At 41.3% G+C, this 18,717-nt stretch overlaps 1 protein-coding gene across 1 annotated transcript in view; it reads left to right on the top strand.

Annotated features, from left to right (window-relative positions):
* The window catches only part of LOC109928682 (acyl-coenzyme A oxidase-like protein), a 106,495-nt gene that overhangs the window by 67,992 nt on the left and 19,786 nt on the right, over nt 1-18,717 (top strand). The window contains exon 7 of the mRNA XM_048596682.1: nt 4,984-5,085. Coding sequence (XP_048452639.1) covers nt 4,984-5,085 — 102 coding nt within the window. The remainder of the gene's footprint in view (nt 1-4,983; nt 5,086-18,717) is intronic.

An 18,717-nucleotide genomic window follows, 5' to 3' on the forward strand; every position in this document is an offset into this window, starting at 1 on the left:
GCCATGCTAAATTGCCCATAGTGTTCAGGGCTGTGTAGATTAGGTGGGTTATAGGGTGATGGGTCTAGGTGGGATGCTGTGAGAGTCGGTGTAGACTTGTTGGGCTGAAGGACCAGTTTCCACACAGTAGGGATTCTATGATTAGGCCATTTGTCCCTCAAGCTTGCCCTGCTATTCAATAAGATTTTGGTTGATCTAATTAGTCCACATTCTCACTTTCCTGCAATTTCTCCTTTAGAAGTACTTGAATGGTGAACCCAAACTCTAGATGCTCCCATAAGCAGAAAATCTACCCCATCAAAACCCCCAAGAACTTTTTCAATCAAGTTCTGTCTTACTTCTCTAAACTGCAACAGGTAGGAGCCTAGCCTGGCATCAGAAGTCAATACCCTCTTTCCTGGTGTGTAATGGAATGGAGAAAGTAAACCTGAACTGGTATTCATATTTGGCTGTACAGCAAGACAAGAGTTAGAATATGAGCAGCAGCGTTTCATTTGAAGTTTGGTTTACGGAGATCGGCAGAATGGATAACCGTCGGAAGGGCATTACAGTAGGTGAGTCTGTAATAGGTTGAGGCTGGATTTAGTTTAGTAAACAGCTGGGAGCTGTAATGGAAAGAAGGCAGTGTTAGTATTCTGGAAAAGTGAGATCAAATGGGTCAAAGGGCATTAACCTGTGATCTAATGTGTGGGAAGTCAGCTGAACCTAGTTTAGGGAAGTGTAAAGCCACCTGCACGGAATCCCACATTGCAGATGTTGAAACTTAAGTTCAGTGAAAAACTGGTCTAGTAGTAATTATACAACCAGTGTCATCTGAGCCAGAAGGCCTGGGTTCAAGTCCCACCTGCTCCATAAGTGTGTCATAACACCTCTGAACAGATTGATTAGGAAAATATCTAAAACCACCTGCACAAGATTGTCCCATTTCATTCAAAATGCTTGAATTACATTGCCTGGGAACAGTTTAAAATTTATTTTTAGTTTAGCAGACAGAACAGTCTGTCCTTTATCTAGAACAAAAACAGAAGTTGCTGGAAAAGCTCAGCAGCTCTGGCAGCATCTGTGAAGAAAGATCAAAGTTAACGTTTCAGGTCTGGTGACCCTTCCTCAGAATTGTTCTTTATCTAAATCTTTGTAGGTCAACAAAGACCCAAGTAGGTTCCTTTGCCCTTGCAAAACAGATGGGCAGATCAGTGACAATGAAATTTATTGCAGAGAATTGTGAAGTAATATGTTTGTTGGGAAAAATTGGGAGATGCCATATAAATGTCATATTCTAAATAGGGTGAAGGGCCTTGGGATAGATGCACGCATTAAAGATTGCAGGACATTTTGAAAATGTTTTATTAGAACAGGCTTCAGATCTTTATAAATAGGGACAGAGTGCATAAAAGCAAGGAGTTATGATAAACATGTATGAACCATGAGTTTGGATTCAACTGGGACATTATGTCCAGTTCTAAACATTGCACTTCAGGAATCATGCGAAGGCATTAGAGAGGATGTGAAAAAGATTCATGAGAATGGTTCCAAGGATGAAGATCTTCAATGAGTGGATGGATTGGACAATGTGGTGCTGTTTTTCTTGAAGAAGAGAAGGTTGAGAGGAGATTTGACAGAGGTTCTCAAAATACTGAGGGACCTGAACAGAGTATTTAAGGAATAATTGTTTGAGAAGGTGAGGATATCAGTTAAAGTGATTGGAAAAAGCAGCAACACTGATATTGAGGAAAAGCTTTATTTTTTTGTTGCAAGTGGATGGGATCTGGAATGCACTGCCTGGATTGTATTGAGGGCAGACTCATTCATTGATTTCAAAACAGAATGGAATCATTAACCAAAGAGGAAACATTTTCAGGGTATGGGGAAAAGTCATTGGAGTGGCACTGATAGAATTTTTCTTGGGAGAGCCTGTCCAGACAAATGGTCACCTCCTGTGCTGTAAACATTCTATGATTGTATGCACTGACTTCAGTTGGGACAGTAATAATATGACTATAGTGTGATCTCTTAGACCCTGGTAGGACCTTGTTGGTGAATATTTTCAGGCTGTTATACTGTTGGCAGTATCAGGGCCCAGCAGAATCTAGTCCTTCCTTCAGTAGTCACAAGGATGAGGAATCTGTTTGGAGACACCAGGGCGAATTATTGTGTTCCTGCCATGCAAGGGCAATGATAAATTCTGTCTGTGCAGGCAAAACGTCAAAAATTATACTGTCACTGCTTCAATTTGGATTCCATGAAACTGGCATGTTAGCCAAGCCCTAGCCCTGTCCTAAAAACAGCCCCAGAGTCTCAAGATCCATAAATCTGCCTCTGTATAGGAGGGTCGTGATTTACTGAAAGTAATCTCTGGAATTTAACTGAAAATAGCATCCGCACAAAAGCCTCCGTTTTGTGAGAGTTAGCTACTTGATGTTAAAGTCATTGCTCCCTCAGAAGAGTCATTGTCACTTTTGTAAATGATAACTTTGTAATTTAAATAACCTATTAACACTTCCTTGTTCAGTGATCAATACAATCTAGCCCTTGCTGATCTGTTTCTGAAAGTGCTTGAGGAAAGTGCGCCATTAAATTCTATACTATATACAGTCCAAGTTGTAAATGTGAGAGCAAGGATATATAAGATCAGTGTTTGGGGAAGATCCAGCGAAGGTTGGTATGGACAGAGATGGTAGCTTATAAATAGACCCATTTGTACAAGTGAAAACTGACTGAAATTGTTAGCAAACTAAATAACCGATCCAAAAACTTAATTACACTGACATCTACAACACTAATTGTTTTTTTCTCTTGCTATATTTAACACCTCTTCCTCCATTGCAATGGAGTTTGATAGGTTCTGCGTCCAGGTAATGATTCTTCCTTCCTGCTTAACTTAGACATGATCGTTGGGAAATAATTTCATATTTTGGTTCAAATCCATACAATTTCCAGGATGTGAGTTTGTGAGGAAATGATCATTGGACATCAATCATGACCATGAGCTACAGCTGATTTTCCTTATTCCCTAAGGAAACTGCTCACACCACTCCAGATGGGTTCAGCTAACTCGACAGTGAGCTAGGATCGGTAAACTCAGTGTACGTCCTGTCTTTATGAACTGAGCCATCGTACGGGTGGGATTTGAAACAACCAGATATGTTAAGTGGACAATCCATCCAAAGGTCCCCCTCATCACTGAAGCCAACTTGATTAACTCCATACAATATCAGGAAATTAGATTTCCAAATGTGTTTAGTAATCATTCATCGAGAAACAGTTAAGTGCTTCTGAGTACTGTCATAGATGTGGGCTTACAGTCAACCAACTCTACTCCATCTGCATCTCGATACCTCTGCTCCACAACCTGTATTGGAGTTTCAACCTTTGAGTTCCATTCCAGAATTCTCCCTTCACCATTAAGACTGTTTTCAAATTAAGAATGTCCCAGCTGTAGTGTTTCAGTTTAAGTCATAATCCCGCGTAGTACCGCTATTTCAGAAAAGCTACAACTCTGGAATCTAACTGACAAAGTTGCCCAAATATGCCCTGTCTAGACAGTTACCACCACATATATTTCCGTTAGTAGAAAATGATGGAGAATGTTTAACAATACTCACTTAAGGTTCAGTCAGGCCTCTTTAGGCTCAGAGCTCATCACATTTTTGGACCAAATGTGGACAAAACACTGAATTCCAGAGGTGAGGTGAAAGTGACTGTACATGACATCAAGGCACCACTTGACCAGATGCAGCATTAAGGACTCACAGCAAAATTTAAATCATTGGAATCAGGAGGAAAGCTCTCCTCTGGTCAAAGTCGTACCTAACACAAAGGAAGATGATTGTGGGTTTTGGAGGTCATTCATCTTAGCCCCAGAAGACTTCTATAGGTGTTCCTAAGGATATATTCTGAAGCTAGCTTCAGCTGCTTCATCAATGACCTCTCTTCCAACAAGATCAGGAGTGGAAATATTCAGTAACAATTGAAAAGTGTTCACATCTATTCACAATTCCTTCACTGCCATTGAGTCAGAATCCTAGAACTCCCTTCCTAACACTGTACTTTCAACGTACAGTCTGCAGAGTTCAAGAACACTCGTCACCACCACCATCTCTTAGGCAATTAGGGAATTGCAATGAATGCTTGCCACTAATAAATGGAGGAAAGAAAATTTAAACACATTTTGCCACATTAAAGAGTGAAGACATGATCCAGCCAAGCACACGAGGGAGTGTTGTACTTTTGTGGGTACATTCTTTTGGGTGAAAAATTAAACCAAAGTGTAGTTGTCTTTTTCAGGTGAATGTAGCTCCCTTGCTTTGAGGAAGAAATGGGAAGATCTCCAAATGTCCTCTTCAGTAATCATGCACCAACCAATATTAGAAATAATATGCATATTACCTTGTAATTATCACATCTGTCTTTATGAGACCACTGCTTGAGTAAATGGCTCCTGTATTCCCGACATTACAATAGCACAGCATTTAAAAAGAATTACATTGGAATTAAAGTCCTGAGATATCATGATGTGATGAAAGTTGTTAAATTAATGCAAGTTCTTTCTTTAAACAAGTAAATGCCTGCTGCCAGACAAGTTGACACATCATGGACCACAGAGGAGTGTACCTGCCTGGTTAGATTTGTCAGGGGACACTGAGGGTTAAGAATGAAGAGGTCCACATGAAAGGTTGCCTGTCTTTTATCTTAATGCTGCAACAGTCCATAATACAAAGGTATCTATAAAGGGGACAATTAAACTTGCAAGGCAAGACCTTAATTGGACTCCTGTACTTGTGTTTTTATTTGATAAAGTTCAGGAAAAGCAGTGAGTCAATCAGTGTGTTTCTGAGATTGTTAGTTTCATAAAATGATGCAGCATGCTGCTATCAAGTTTCCTGGTGTTGTCAGATTGTTTATCAAAAATAACATTACCTCAGTATCATAAAAGCTTGTTTCCAAGTGACAATTTTGTATTTATTTATTTGCTTTTCTTTACAGTTTTGCCTTTTGCATGGAACTAACCTCCTTTACCAAGAACGGGCTTGGTATCTAGAACACAAATATCTCACACCAGCAACAAGCGTGCAGATAAGGAACCAGGTGAGTCTTTGTCTGGTCGTAGCGCCTTTCATAACAGAGAGCCCAGCAACACTATTCAAAACACATACAAAATATACTGAAGCATTGAGGAAGGGTGGGGTGGGGGTTAGATTTTAATTTACCTCTGGGCAATCTGAAACTAGGGAGCATATGTTTAAGGTGAGAGGGGAAAGTTTATAAAAGGACCTGAGGAGTAACTTTTTCACACTGAGGGTGGTGCGTGTATGGAATGAAATGCCGGAGGAAGTGGTGGAGGTGGGTATAATTACAATTATATCTGGATGGGTACATGAATAGGAAAAGTTTAGAGGGATATGCGCCAAATGGAACTTGATAAATTTAGGGTATCTGGTCGGCATGGACTGAAGTTAGACTGAAGGGTCTGTTTCCGTGCTGTATAACTCTATGACTGAATGAGGAATTGGGCATATAGGCAGATAAAATGGCCATGCTTGATTCCTGCTCACTGCCATTTTAACTGGACCATTCTGTTTTTTTGATGTGCACATGGTGATCAATCTAGTTGCAAAGAATAAGGGACAGCTCTCCTTGGTGGGGGGTAAGGTGGGATGTGGATGAAGCCTTGAGGGCAAAGGAAGACAATGTATTGCTGTCAAAACCCTTTGAGCCAGAGGTGGGGATGGGGTGCAAGATGGCCCGCCAGCAACGTCCTGAGATTTGACCTGTGGAGTGGGGTGGGGGTGTGGGATGGGTCGTGGGGGGGTGGATGGTGTTGGGACCCTGCAACCCGCATTTGCCTTTAATGCTGCTTTGTGTCGGCTCAGGTCAGCCACATTACAGCCCTGATAACAATTGGCATCCAGCACATGCAGAAGGAGGGCCAAACATTAATGAAGAAATCTGGGGCAAAACACATCCCAGGAAGGCCTGACCCAGGAAACAGGACAAAAAAAACCCATCAAATTACAGGACAGTCCCAGAAAATCCGGGGCAGTTGATCACCCTACTACCCAAGGTGTCTGCCTGACTTAGGTGCGAACCTCACTGGTAGGTAAAGCTGCCATTAAGTCTCCAATTGTGCATTAACTCTATACTGAGTGAGTAAGGAGGGGAGACACTCTAAGTTAAGTATTAGAAACTTTTCTCTGTAATGCTCAGCAGGAGCTGGAAAGCACCTCTAGCCATACAAAGAAAGCCTGGGCCCCTACTGGTTGGGCTGTTCCACATATCATCTGTAAAATAGCATCAAACATGAACTACTCCACTCTGTCTCCCTCTCCCCTTGCAGCCGCAGCTTAGTCTGTTGTGACAGGGCCTGAGGAACGTGACCAGCCCAGAGTCTGCCATATCTGCCTCACCTGTACCCCAAAATGATGACAAAATACTCAGCAGATACTGAGCAAGTAGGACAGTATCTGTGGTGAAGGAGGAGAGTTAATGTTTCAGGTCAATGACCTCACATCAAAATGGAAACATTAACTCTGTTCCTGTCTCCATAGTTGCTGCCCAATCCACTGATTATTTTCAGAACTTTTGTTTCATTTTATTTCAGATTTCCAGCATCTACAGTACTTTGCTTTTGTTTCATAAAATTATGATGTGGGGTATGATTGATCACTGCTGTGCTATCCCACTTAAACCCCCACATTGATTCAGTTCTGAACTTACTTCATCATAAATTCTTTTCCTGGCTTATTACATGGATAACTAAGCCTTAAAGACCAAGGTAGTCCAGGTATCTGGCTTATACAGACCTGTGTGTTCTTGATTTGTGGTATTAAGGTGATACTCTGTGGTTTCCTCTGTGGAGAGGCTTGTATATCCTGATAATCTCCTGAACAATGGCATTGGGAGCTCTTTTTTATTCCTTCATGGGATGTGGGCATTACTGGCTGGTCCAGAGATAGCAAGAACTGCAGATGCTGGAGTCAGAGACAACACAGTATGGAGCTGGAGGAACACAGCAGGCCAGGCAGCATCAGAGGAGCAGGAAAGTTGATGTTTCAGCATTTGTTTCCCATCCCTAATTGCCATGGAGAAGGTGGTACTTGATTTGCTGCAATCGTTGGGTTATAGATGCACCCATATTGCTGTTGGGAAAGGAATTCCAGGATTTTGACCTACCGAATTTGAAGGAACAGTGATACACTTCCAAGTTAGGATGTTCTGTGGCTTGGAGGGAAGCTTAAGGGTGATGATGTTCCCACGTATCTGCTGTCCTTGACCTTCTAAGTGGTAGAAGTCATGGATTTGGAGAGTGCTTTTGAAGGAGATTTGGTGAGTTAACCTTGCTGATATAAATCTTATTGGTGGTACACTCTACTGCACTGTGTGTCATGGTGAAGGCAGTGAATGTTTAAGGTGCTGGAATGGGGTGACAGTCAAGTGGGCTGCTTTGTTAAGGATGGTGTTGAGACTTGCTGTGGCCACCCATAATGAGAAGGTCAGCAAAGTGTGGGGGAGGTGCCAGACAAAGTGTAGTGCAAGAAGTCCTTGATGACAGAGCAGATGAAGAAAGACGCTGCCTCTCAACAGCTGAGAAGAGACCAACAGTGGCAAAGTGATATGGGTCATCATGTTTCGATGTGGACCACCAACCCATTAAGATTGTGTAGACAATGATGACATCCAGTGTTGAACAAAGTCACATGTAGATTTCTACCAGGGTGTATTTACCAAGTCCTCTGGCAGTAAAGAACTGGGGACCGGGCCATGAATCTGGAAGTCCTTGTAGTCAAGAATCTGCAGATAGGTGACAAATGTGTGAAGATTGGTGGACATCTCTTTCTGTTGGAATAAGTTTCTTTTGCAGCAGCATCTGTGGCAGAGCAGTTGTCTCCAGCATAATCTCTACTCACTCCAAAGGGCTAGAAAAGGTATCTAAAAATACATGTCTCACTTTCTCATGGCTGGCGAACCACACTGTTTGTAGTCAAATAATTAAAACTTTAAACACTGTAATTTGGTATTTTTGAATCGACATTGACTTGTCAAGAGTGAGTTAGGACTAAAGGAATCAAAGGCTGTTGCCACATTCCTATACTGCAGTGAAGTCTGCACTGTATCAGTGACAAATAAGAGCACTAGAGAAATTCCATCTATGCAGGTAGACCAATGAACAAATGCAATTGCCCTCTTCGAAGCAAGCTTCAAAAGCATTCAGGCAAAACTCCTACAATTTGACCTTTGATGATTTGGACGACTGTATTCGGATAGCCAAAATGAGCTTCTCTTACCAGGTCCTGTTTTTTCAACTCTCCAATGGCTAAAGTTCTAGTATATGACCAAGAAAATGCTTCAAAGATGCTCTGAAGCTATCCATAAAGTGCAGCAGCATTGACATTATTGAATGGGAGTAGCTTGATATCAATAGTGACTATTAGTCCATCAAACTACATCATGCTTTGAGTCACAACGTCTCAGTGATGAGAAGAGCAGTTGCAAAGAAGGAAAGAAAAGGAAATAAATCCTCCAGATCCCACCACTTCAAGGGATGTCCTGCCCCACATGCTCAAAGATTTGTCAGTCAAGAATAAACCTGTTTAGTCGCATGAAGATTTTTGGCAGAAACTCATGACACTTAGTCAATGCCATCCTTGAATTGAGAGACCATCCATCAATCATTAAGGTGCTATGATTGATCACAGCAGCAATGGATATGAAGAGGAAATGATCCAGTCTTCACATGCTGGTTCACCACCTCATGACCCTAGCTGGAAGTGCACAGGTTTTTTGAGTTTTTTTATTGTACCTAACAACCTTCCCACAGTTGCATCTTCTCATGGTCTCCTGACACTCACTGACAAAGCTGAGGAATAATGGCTGCTTGGGCAAGGATTTGATATTTCCAGAGGAGGGTTTGTTGGTGCCAGACATGTTTTTTTTATAAATTTACAAAAGTAGTAAATAGTGAAGAAATCTGACTTGTTGTCTGGTTGTATAAACTGTGTGCATGTTTGAAGGACGCATCATTTCACCAACAGTGTTTTGTCATTATTGACAGTGAACGTTTTCCTTTAATGTGAAGCATCCTTTAGGAAGGAAATCTGAGCACAAATCTTGTGTGGCATACATTGCTTTTTTTAATTCTGGGATCTGGCTCCAAATGGTTAATACTGTTAAATATGAGTAAATGTAGACCAGCATACTGAAAATGAGGTGAAATGCTAGCGGTGATGCCTTCTTCCTTGCTTAGTAGGCTTTTGTGTTTTGAGTGTGGGCCAAGGCAACAAGTGCAAACATGTTATTTTACTAAGGAAATCATCAAAGCCGAGCTCAATGTAGTTTTCATCTGCACATTCACATGCGTGCACTTTCCAGCAGGGATATTGCAGTGCTCTCAAGGAATTGTTAGTCCATCAGATGACTTCCTCCTTGCAAGTCAAAGGATGCTGAATCTAATTGGAAAATACCAGCTACCTTGCCAGATAAGATCAACCAAACTGGTAGTGTGCAGTGATTCAAACTAGTCTGTGACGCAACAGCTTGATGCATTTCCCCACTGAAGCAAAAGCAATGCCCTACCTTGGAATGTTAAAAATAACTACACTGACAAGAAATATTGCAGAAATGGAAAAGAGGTACTGCTAATATTTTGAAAACAAGCTTTGGTCAGTGACCACTAAGTTATCTTTTCTGAGTAATAGCGAATCTAAGTTTATTTCCTAAAATGTATCTATGCCAAAATGACTGAGAATCTGTGTGTGGCTCTCCCTCACAGACAAGTTACATACATCTCAGTAGTGAGAAACTCCTGTTAATTTAGATGCATATGTTCTCTTCAGTTAAATCAGATTTATTATTAATGAACATAAATTCTGTTTTAAACAATTATCATCTCTCTGTTAAGTATTTATTTTTACTGTCATTGCATACATGAGATGTAATTTTTTTGACTTTATGTTCCTGCTTGCGAGACTTGCTCACACGGAGCCTCTTTTGGAAAATTGCCATGCACTATGCCTAGTCTTCTGACTATTGAGTTTAATTGTCAGAATATTCCGCTTGAATTTCCTATGCGTGCTGTCATGGGCCAGGCTTGACACCCGGAGACTGAGGTCTTTTACCAGTAAGAAGTAAGCTTCTTGCCCCCTTATACAATAAAACGAAATGACTGCCACAAAGCACTTTAAACATTGGAATTTCCAAAGGTCCCTTAATAGCAACAGATTGGAAAAATTCCAACTTCAGTTTCCACTCTGAGTCAACAGTTAGCAGGGCAGCTGTTGAAGTTGATACTTTTACCTCAATGTATTGAGTTAGGAAGGAGAGAGAGAGAAAAAAAAACTGGTGTCTGGCTCTAATTGTTCTCCAGAGCAGCCCCCTTACCCCACAGAGTGAATGGCAGTTAGTGATTTTGAACTGAGTTGTGATTTCCCTTCCCTTGTGGTTGACTATCCTGTCAGGATTCTCACCTGGATTGGATACCAGAACGTATTATGACTTTTCTTTCACAGCATCAGGAGAGGAAGGGATAGAAGAAAATTTAGTAGGTTTATTTACAAGAGAAATTTTTGGCTGTTTACTTACTTTGTTGCTTCCACTTGAAAACTTGCCTGCACCTCCATTTTTTACATTTGAAATCAAAACAAAGATAGATATTTTCATTTTTAAATGCGAAAAGAAACTGAAAAAATTCTCTGTTGACTACTGTATCTGATTACCACATTTCTGCTTTAATTTGATATTAAAAGTAATGTTTGGAGCGGGGGCAGAACAAAGATGCAGGAGCTACAGCTGCGCTTGTTGCCAATACGCCCCTCCCAGCATTATGTCACTATGAGAGAGGAAACCCAGCCACGGGTTCTTCCTCCTGATCAATATCCAGAAACCCCTTCTGGAAAATTTGTGCTGGGTGACAGGGTCAGGCTCAGCTACAATGCCCCCTACAGTTCAGTAGCCTGGCAACATCATCGTCCAGGCTAATACACACAAAGTGTTCATGAATCTTAATTGTTTCTGACTTCAGAACTATATTGCAGTATCAGTGACTATCTATTAGACAACTACTTCAATTCTGATGTGAGGATATTTCTGTACTGTCTTTTATTCGTTCATAGAATGAACGTGTTACTGGCAAGGCTGGCATTTGTTGTTCATTCAATTCACATAAAAATACTTGTTGAAATACAGTCAAGATAACACAGAAAGTGTATTTCTAGTTCTCTAGTATACACCCCATGCACCTGCTCTGTCTGAGCTGACGTGTGATACATTACCATAGTAATATGACATCTACACTGTTGTGAGTGAACAGCAACAGGCTTTATTGAACATAACATTATACAGAGGATAGTAAGAGAGAATCTCTTATTTAGAGACTTACAGACATTTTCGTGATCCAATGTCACTTTGACATAGCTAGTTTTTGAATGTGTTCAGTAGCTATTTTTGGAATAAAAGTACAGTTCCTTTTAATTTACATCTTCCCCCAAGTTTGTTAGCAGTACCCCTTGTAACTATTAATGTTTAACTATGAACATTTAACATTTCTCCCCCTGTATCCTATACCCTACAAGTGTCCCATCTTTGAGGGACTTATCTACAAATGCATTCTCAATTCTCTTAGAAGTCATGTCAGACAAGTGCCCTCTCTTGTCATTTCTGTGAATAGTGAACACATTGGTGGTGACATTCCCCCATAGCGCACTGAGGATGCGTGTACTGCAATTGGTGCTGATGCCATTCACAGCATTGACTGCACACAAACCTTGGAAGTCTGTGCAGACAATAATGAAATTAGCAGGAGTGCTAATTGATGAAATGAGGTGACAACTCCTGATGATTCACACATACAGTTGATTGCAGCATCAGTGAAGACCAATGAAAGAAAACCTGACTCACAAGACTGCCATTGAGTCATGGAGTCATACAGCACGGAAACAGACACTTTAGTCCAACTCGTCCATGCCAACCATGTTTCCCAAGCTAAACTAGTCCCATTTGCCTGCATTTGGCCCATATTCCCTCTAAATCTTTCCTACTCATGTACCTGTCCAAATGTCTTTTAAATGGTGCAACTGTACCTGCATCTACCACTTCCTCTGGCAGTTTATTCCATATATGAACCGCCATGTGTGACAAAGTTGCCCCTGAGTTCCGTTTTAAATCTTTCTCCTCTCACCTTAAAATTATGCCCCCTAGTTTTGAACTCCCCAACCCTAGGGAAAAAAAACCCTTGCTAATCCCCTAATATATGCTCCTCATGCTTTTATAAACCTCTGTAAGGTCAACCCTCAACTCCTACACTCCTGTGAAAGAAGTCTCAGCCCATCCAGCCTCTCCTCACAACTCAAACTCTCTAGTCCCAGTAACCTTCTTGTAAATCTTTCCTACACCATCTCCAATTTAATAATATCCTTCCTATAGCAGGGCAACCAAAACTGTACACGGTACTCCAAAAGTGGCCTCACCAATATCCTGGACAACCGCAACATGACATCTCAACTCCTTAACTCAATGGTCTGAGCATTCCTAGGACTGGAGGAAAATACTCACTCCCCCCATCTCATCCCACTACTTCCACAGCACCCAATCCCTTCACTTTTCTTATTCATCTACAAACCCTTCATGTTCTATTTCCAGCACATTGACTGGTTCCAATTCTCTGTCTGATTGCCAGTCAAACAGCCAATTTTACTCCCATCTCCATTATCTTTAGAATCCATAAATATGAAAATTAAAAAATGTTTTCGAGGTCTGTCCAAATTTTCTCTGACCGCTCACAGTGACATATGGATTAATGTTTTATACTTGATGATGACTGACAGTCCTGACACTGGCTGTGAACTATCAAGTATGCCTGGCATATGATCTGTGGTAGAGCAAAACTGCTAATACTTATGATAAAAAAAATGTTAAAATTAGAGATCACCCTGTTCAGACAGATAAGGAGATTTTTGTTGGCCTCGGCAGGTTGGAACCTTGTCTCAGAAGGCAGTGGAGGTGGCGTCATTGAATATTTTAAGATAGAGATGGATGGATTTTTGTTAAACAAAGAATCAAAGGTTACGGGGACAGATGAGAATATGTAATTTGAAACACAAACAGATCAACTGTGATCTTATTAAGCGTCAGAGCAGGATAAAGGTCCTACTTCCTATATATATCCTGAAAGGTGAAGAATGATGATATGCACTAAACCATACAAAATGCTTTTTCTAACACTACTACACTGTGAACCAACAATTAGAGGACAATAGAAAATCAAATGGGAGGTTTTGCTACTGGTATGTTTGTCCTAATGTTGACATATTGCAGGACTCATATGAACTAAAAGTCTCATGATGACTATGAAACCGTTGCCCAGTGTAGTTAAAAAATACCATCTGGTTCACCAATGTTGTTGAAGGAAGCAAGTCCGCCATCTGTAGCTGATCTGGCCTACATGTAACTCCAGACCCACAGCAATGAAGTTGAATCTTAAATGCCCTCTGAAATGGCTGAGCAAGCCACTGTATGTGTGAATCATCAGGAGTTGTCACCTCATTTCATCAATTAGCACTCCTGCTAATTTCATTATTGTCTGCACAGACTTCCAAGGTTTGTGTGCAGTCAATGCTGTGAATGGCATCAGCACCAATTGCAGTACACCAAAAAGTCTCAAAAAAACAATGAAAATGGACAGACCACCTGGCATCAACTAAGGGATCAGAAATGACAACAGTAAATGGCAGCCCTGTCAACCCTGCAGAGTCTTTCTTAATTATATCTGGTGTCTGGTGCCAAAACTGGGAGAGCTGTCTCACAGACTAGTTAAGCAACAGCCTGACATAGTCATACTCATAAAATTATACATTCCAGATCATGTCCTAGACACTACCATCATCATCACTGGATATAGAAACATTCTGCAGATTACTAGGTAATCTGGCACTGAGGGTGGCAAGGGCACAGATAGTACCTTGGGTGGGGGAGTTTGATGTTCACCACCTGAGGTAGCTCAGAAGCAGTTCTGATTGAACTGGTCAGGTCCTAAAGGACATAGCTGCCAGACTGGGTCTGCAGCAGGTGGTGAGAGAACCAACAAGAGGGAAAGACATACTTGACCTCATCCTCACCAATCTGCCACCTGCAGATGCATTTGTTCATGACGATATCGGTAAGAGACTGACCACCGCACAGTACTTATGGAGACGAAATCCCACTTTCACATTGAGAATAACCTCCATCGTGTTGTGCAGCACTATCACCGTGCTAAATAGGACAGACTTCAAACAGATCTAACAACTCAAGACTGGGCATCTATGAGGTTCTGCTATTAACAGCAGTAGAACTGAACTCCAACACAATCTGTGACTTTGTGGTCCAACATAATCACTTAGCCTACCATTACCAAGAAGTCAGGGGATCCACCCTGGTAAACCCTGCCAAGAGCATCACCAGGCATACTTAAAAACGAGGTGTCAAGTTGGTGGAGCCACCAAACAGGACTACTTGTATGTCAAACAGCATGAGTAGCAATAGCTAAGCGATTCCACAATCAACAGATTGGATCTAAACTCTGCAGTCCTTCCACATCCAGTCATGAATGGTGCTGGACTGTTAAATAACTCATTGGAGGATGAAGCTTCCAAATATCCCCATCCTTAATAACAGGGGAGCCCTGCATATTAGAGCAAAATATAAGGTTGAAGCATTCGCACCAATTTTCAGCCAGAAGTGCCAAGTGAATGATACGTCTCAGCCTCCTCCAGAGGTCCTCAGTATCACAGATGCCAACCTTCAGCCAATTCAATTCACTCCACATGATATCAAGAAATGGTCGGTGACACTGTATACTGTAAAGGCTAGGGACCCTGACAATGTTCTGGAAATAGTACTGAAGATTTTGTTCCAGAACTTGTCACACACTGAGCCAAGCTGTTCCACTTCAGTTGTAATACTGGCATCTACCTTCCAATGTGGAAAATTGCCCAAGTATGTCTTGTGCACAAAAAGCAGGACAAATCCAACCTGGCCAATTACTGCCCCATCAGTTTGCTCTCGATCAAAAGTAAAGTGATGGAAAGTGTCATCAACAGTGCTATCAAGCAGCAACTGCCCAAAAATAACCTGCTCAGTGACACCCAGTTTGCATTTTGCCAGGGTCACTCAGCTCCTGACCTCTTTAGAGCCTGAATTCCAAAAATGAGGTGAGACTGACAACTCATAACACATTTGACCGAGTGTGATTGTAGCAAAATTGGATGCAGCACAAGTCAGAGGGAAATCTCACTGCTGGTTGGTGTCATGCCTGACACATAGATTGTTACGGTTAATGGAGGCCAGTCGTCTCAGCTCCAGGACGCCTCTGCAGGAGTTCCTCAGGATAAAGTTCTAGGGCCAGCCACCTTCAGCTGCTTCATCAGTGAACTTCCCTCAGTCACAAGGTCAGAAGTGGGGATGTTCACTGACGATTGCACAATGTTCAGCACCATTGGCAATTCCTCAGATACTGAGGAGATCCATGTCCAAGTGCAGCAAGACCTGGACAAAATCCAGGCTTGGGCTGAAAAGTGACAAGTAACATTCGGGGCCAAACAAATATCAGGCAATAACCATTTCTAATAAGAGAGAATCTAACCATCGTTCATTGATATTCAGTGACGTTGTCATCACTGATTTTCTGCTTTTAGCGTCCTGACTGTTACCATTGACCATTAACTGAACAAGACTGGTCATATAAATCGAGTGACTACAAGGGCAGGTGTGATGCTTGGAATACTGCAGTGAGTAACTCACCTCTTGACTCCTACAAGGCACAAGACAGGTGTGTGATGAAATACTCCCCATTTGTCTGGATAAGTGCGGCTCCAGCGACATTCAAGAAGCTTAACACCATGCAGAACAAAACAGCCCACTTGATTACATCTTTGCAGATCAACAAATTCTGCACACTGACTATTCACATAGACTTAAAGATCTTTTCCTTTTTGGATATCATTTTATTTGCTATTTGAAGTTGCTATTCAAATTATCTATGCCCCTCTTAATTTTATAAACCTCTATAAGGGCACCCTGCAACCTCCTACACTGCAGTGAAAAGAGTGCCAGCCTATCCAGCCTCTCCTTATAACTCATGCCCTCCAGTCCTGGCAACATCCTCGTAAATCTTTTCTGAACCTTCTCCAATTTAATAATATCCTTCCCATAACAGGGCAACCAGAACTGTACACAGTTCTCCAAAAGTGGCCTCACCAACATCCTATACAACTTCAACATAACATCCTAACTCCTATAATTTTACAAAATCATGAGGGGCATAGATAATGTCAATAGCAAAGGTCTTCGCCCTAGTGTGGGGGCTTTCAAAACTAGGGGGCATATTATTAAGGTGAGAGGAGAAAGATTTAAAAGAGACCTTGACGGCAACTTTTCACACAGAGGGTGGTTTATATGCGGAATAAGCTGCCAGAGGAAGTGGTAGATACAGATACAGTTACAACATTTAAAAAGACATTTATACAGGTACGTGAATAGGAAAGTTTTAGAGGGAAACGAACCAAACACAGGCAAGTGGGACTAGTTTAGTTTGGAAAACTTGTTCGGCCTGGACTAATTGGACCAAAGGGTCTGTTTCCGTGCCATATGACTCTAAGTTCTTGTACTCCTCTTTGGTGAGTTTTGACGAAAGGTTGAAGTTTTTCTCTAAATCTATCAATCGCATGCTGATATTCTCCCTGCATGATTACAAAGATTTGTTCCATATAACTGACTTCTGCCTATGCAGGTGAGGCATCATTCATCCTGCCTGAAGCTTCATTGGTCTTGAGTTTGTTTTGAAGCTTTGTGCCACCTTTCTTGCATGATTGAAACTGTTTTGAACATCATAATTCTATATCTCAGATCCTGTGATCACTCTAATGGGTGTAAAAATTTTGGAAGCTACACTTATTTTCATTACTTATTGGAATGGCACAAAATTTTTATTTGCTTCTCAGCAGGGATCTGGCTGTTTACTCTGGGAGAACTTCTCCCTGTGAGAGTATGTCTTGGGCAGATTCTTTGCAACAAGTGGACAACTTTGTTTCTTCAAAATAAAAACCGATTCTTCTTGAAAGAGACAACAGGGTTTTGAGGAACAGAGGTTATTGAATCCAAAAGAACAGGAAGGTTCAAAGTTTCAAGTTTGAGTAAATAAACAACTTTTTTGCTGGTTTCCTGCTCTGTGACTACATTCTGACAGAACAAACCACTGTCTAGAATTCACCTTTCTTTGCCCCTTTCTTTTCCTGCTGTTTTGAATTTCTGTTTTCAGTGTAATGAAGAGACTGCCCCACTCTTAGTGTGTGTCACTGAAGGATGTCTAAGACATTATACCAGTTACCCTCATAAAGGATCATAATGATTGGGAATTACATACACGGTCTCCATAATCTCTTTTCCATTGCAATGGTGTAGTATACCCCTTATTTTAATTTGTGTACGTCCTAAATCCCGATGTTTAATGGAAGACAGTCTGAGCATTCCTGGCCTCAACCATGATGTAGAAACCAAAAGGATTCAATTTTAAAACAAGTTTATTTGCCTTTTACTTTAGTCACTGCAAACCAGAATTTGTCCTACAGCTTCGTGTCATCAAAGGGCTTGTCACAACCCCTCAGGAAAAATTCATCCTGCCCCTCTATGTCCCCAACTGCTGAGTCTCTTGCAGACCATTTTGGTTTGTGTTTAGTTTTCTGTGTTATCACTGCAAACTCTGAACTTGTAACTGTCTATAAAATGGGTCAGTTTGGGTTCCTATCATTGGCGTTGCTTCATGGCTTGGACTTCACCCTGCTTCCTTGCACACCCATTATTTTCTAAGTCTCATATCCTCCTAATCTCTTGTAAGTACTTTCATTTTTATATTACTTTCCTTACTGGGCTGATGAGCAATGGGAAGAAATTAATCGCGTACTCTCCATGGGCTATTTCCTAGGCTTTCTTCAGCTTCTGCATGGGCTTTCCCATTCTGCGGTTTAGTTACTAGGTATGTCTCAAAGACTATCGGTAGCCAGCCTCAACCACCGCTGGGCTTCACTTTCGGTATTTTCTCCACCTCTGGGTTTGGATTGCTGGGCTGGCCTTGTGCATTGCTGTTATTGGGCTTCAGTTCAGGCTCTGACTGCCCACCTCTGGCTGTGTGGGTCTCATCATCAGTGCCACCATGTAGTAATGTGAGCTCCACTTCTTGTAAGTGAACAGACTCATGCTTTATTGAGCATAAAATACAGAGGACAGATTCCTATGGACCAAGGCTTCAGTTCCATGTGATCTGATGTTGCAATAATAGAATTCCTTTCACAAATACTTAGCGGCCACACTTAAAGTCAAGGTTCAATCCCTTTGCTTTGCAATTACTTATTAGCACACAAGCTGTGTTTTATTATATAGGTGTATTACTTTTCATTTGTGCTTTATGACTGTCTTTTCATTGTTGAAAGCTCTTGAAACTCATGAACATTTGTCCACTGACCAATTTATCACCAGAGTTTAAAGGTTAAAAGTCTTTCAGCATAAATATTTTGTGCTGCAAAACCTCGTAACAGCACTTTGCAATATTTTGAGGGATGTAACCACCTCTGAACATTGTGGTTCTTGGTCCTATGTAGCATAATCCTGCACACATTTGTTTAGATTTCATGATTTCCACACTGAAACCCATGACATTTCTGAAACCTGACCTGCTAAACCTCAAATGGCACTGAT

The sequence above is a fragment of the Rhincodon typus genome, chromosome 5 (assembly GCF_021869965.1).
Source record: "Rhincodon typus isolate 14 chromosome 5, sRhiTyp1.1, whole genome shotgun sequence".
Classification (NCBI taxonomy): domain Eukaryota; kingdom Metazoa; phylum Chordata; class Chondrichthyes; order Orectolobiformes; family Rhincodontidae; genus Rhincodon; species Rhincodon typus.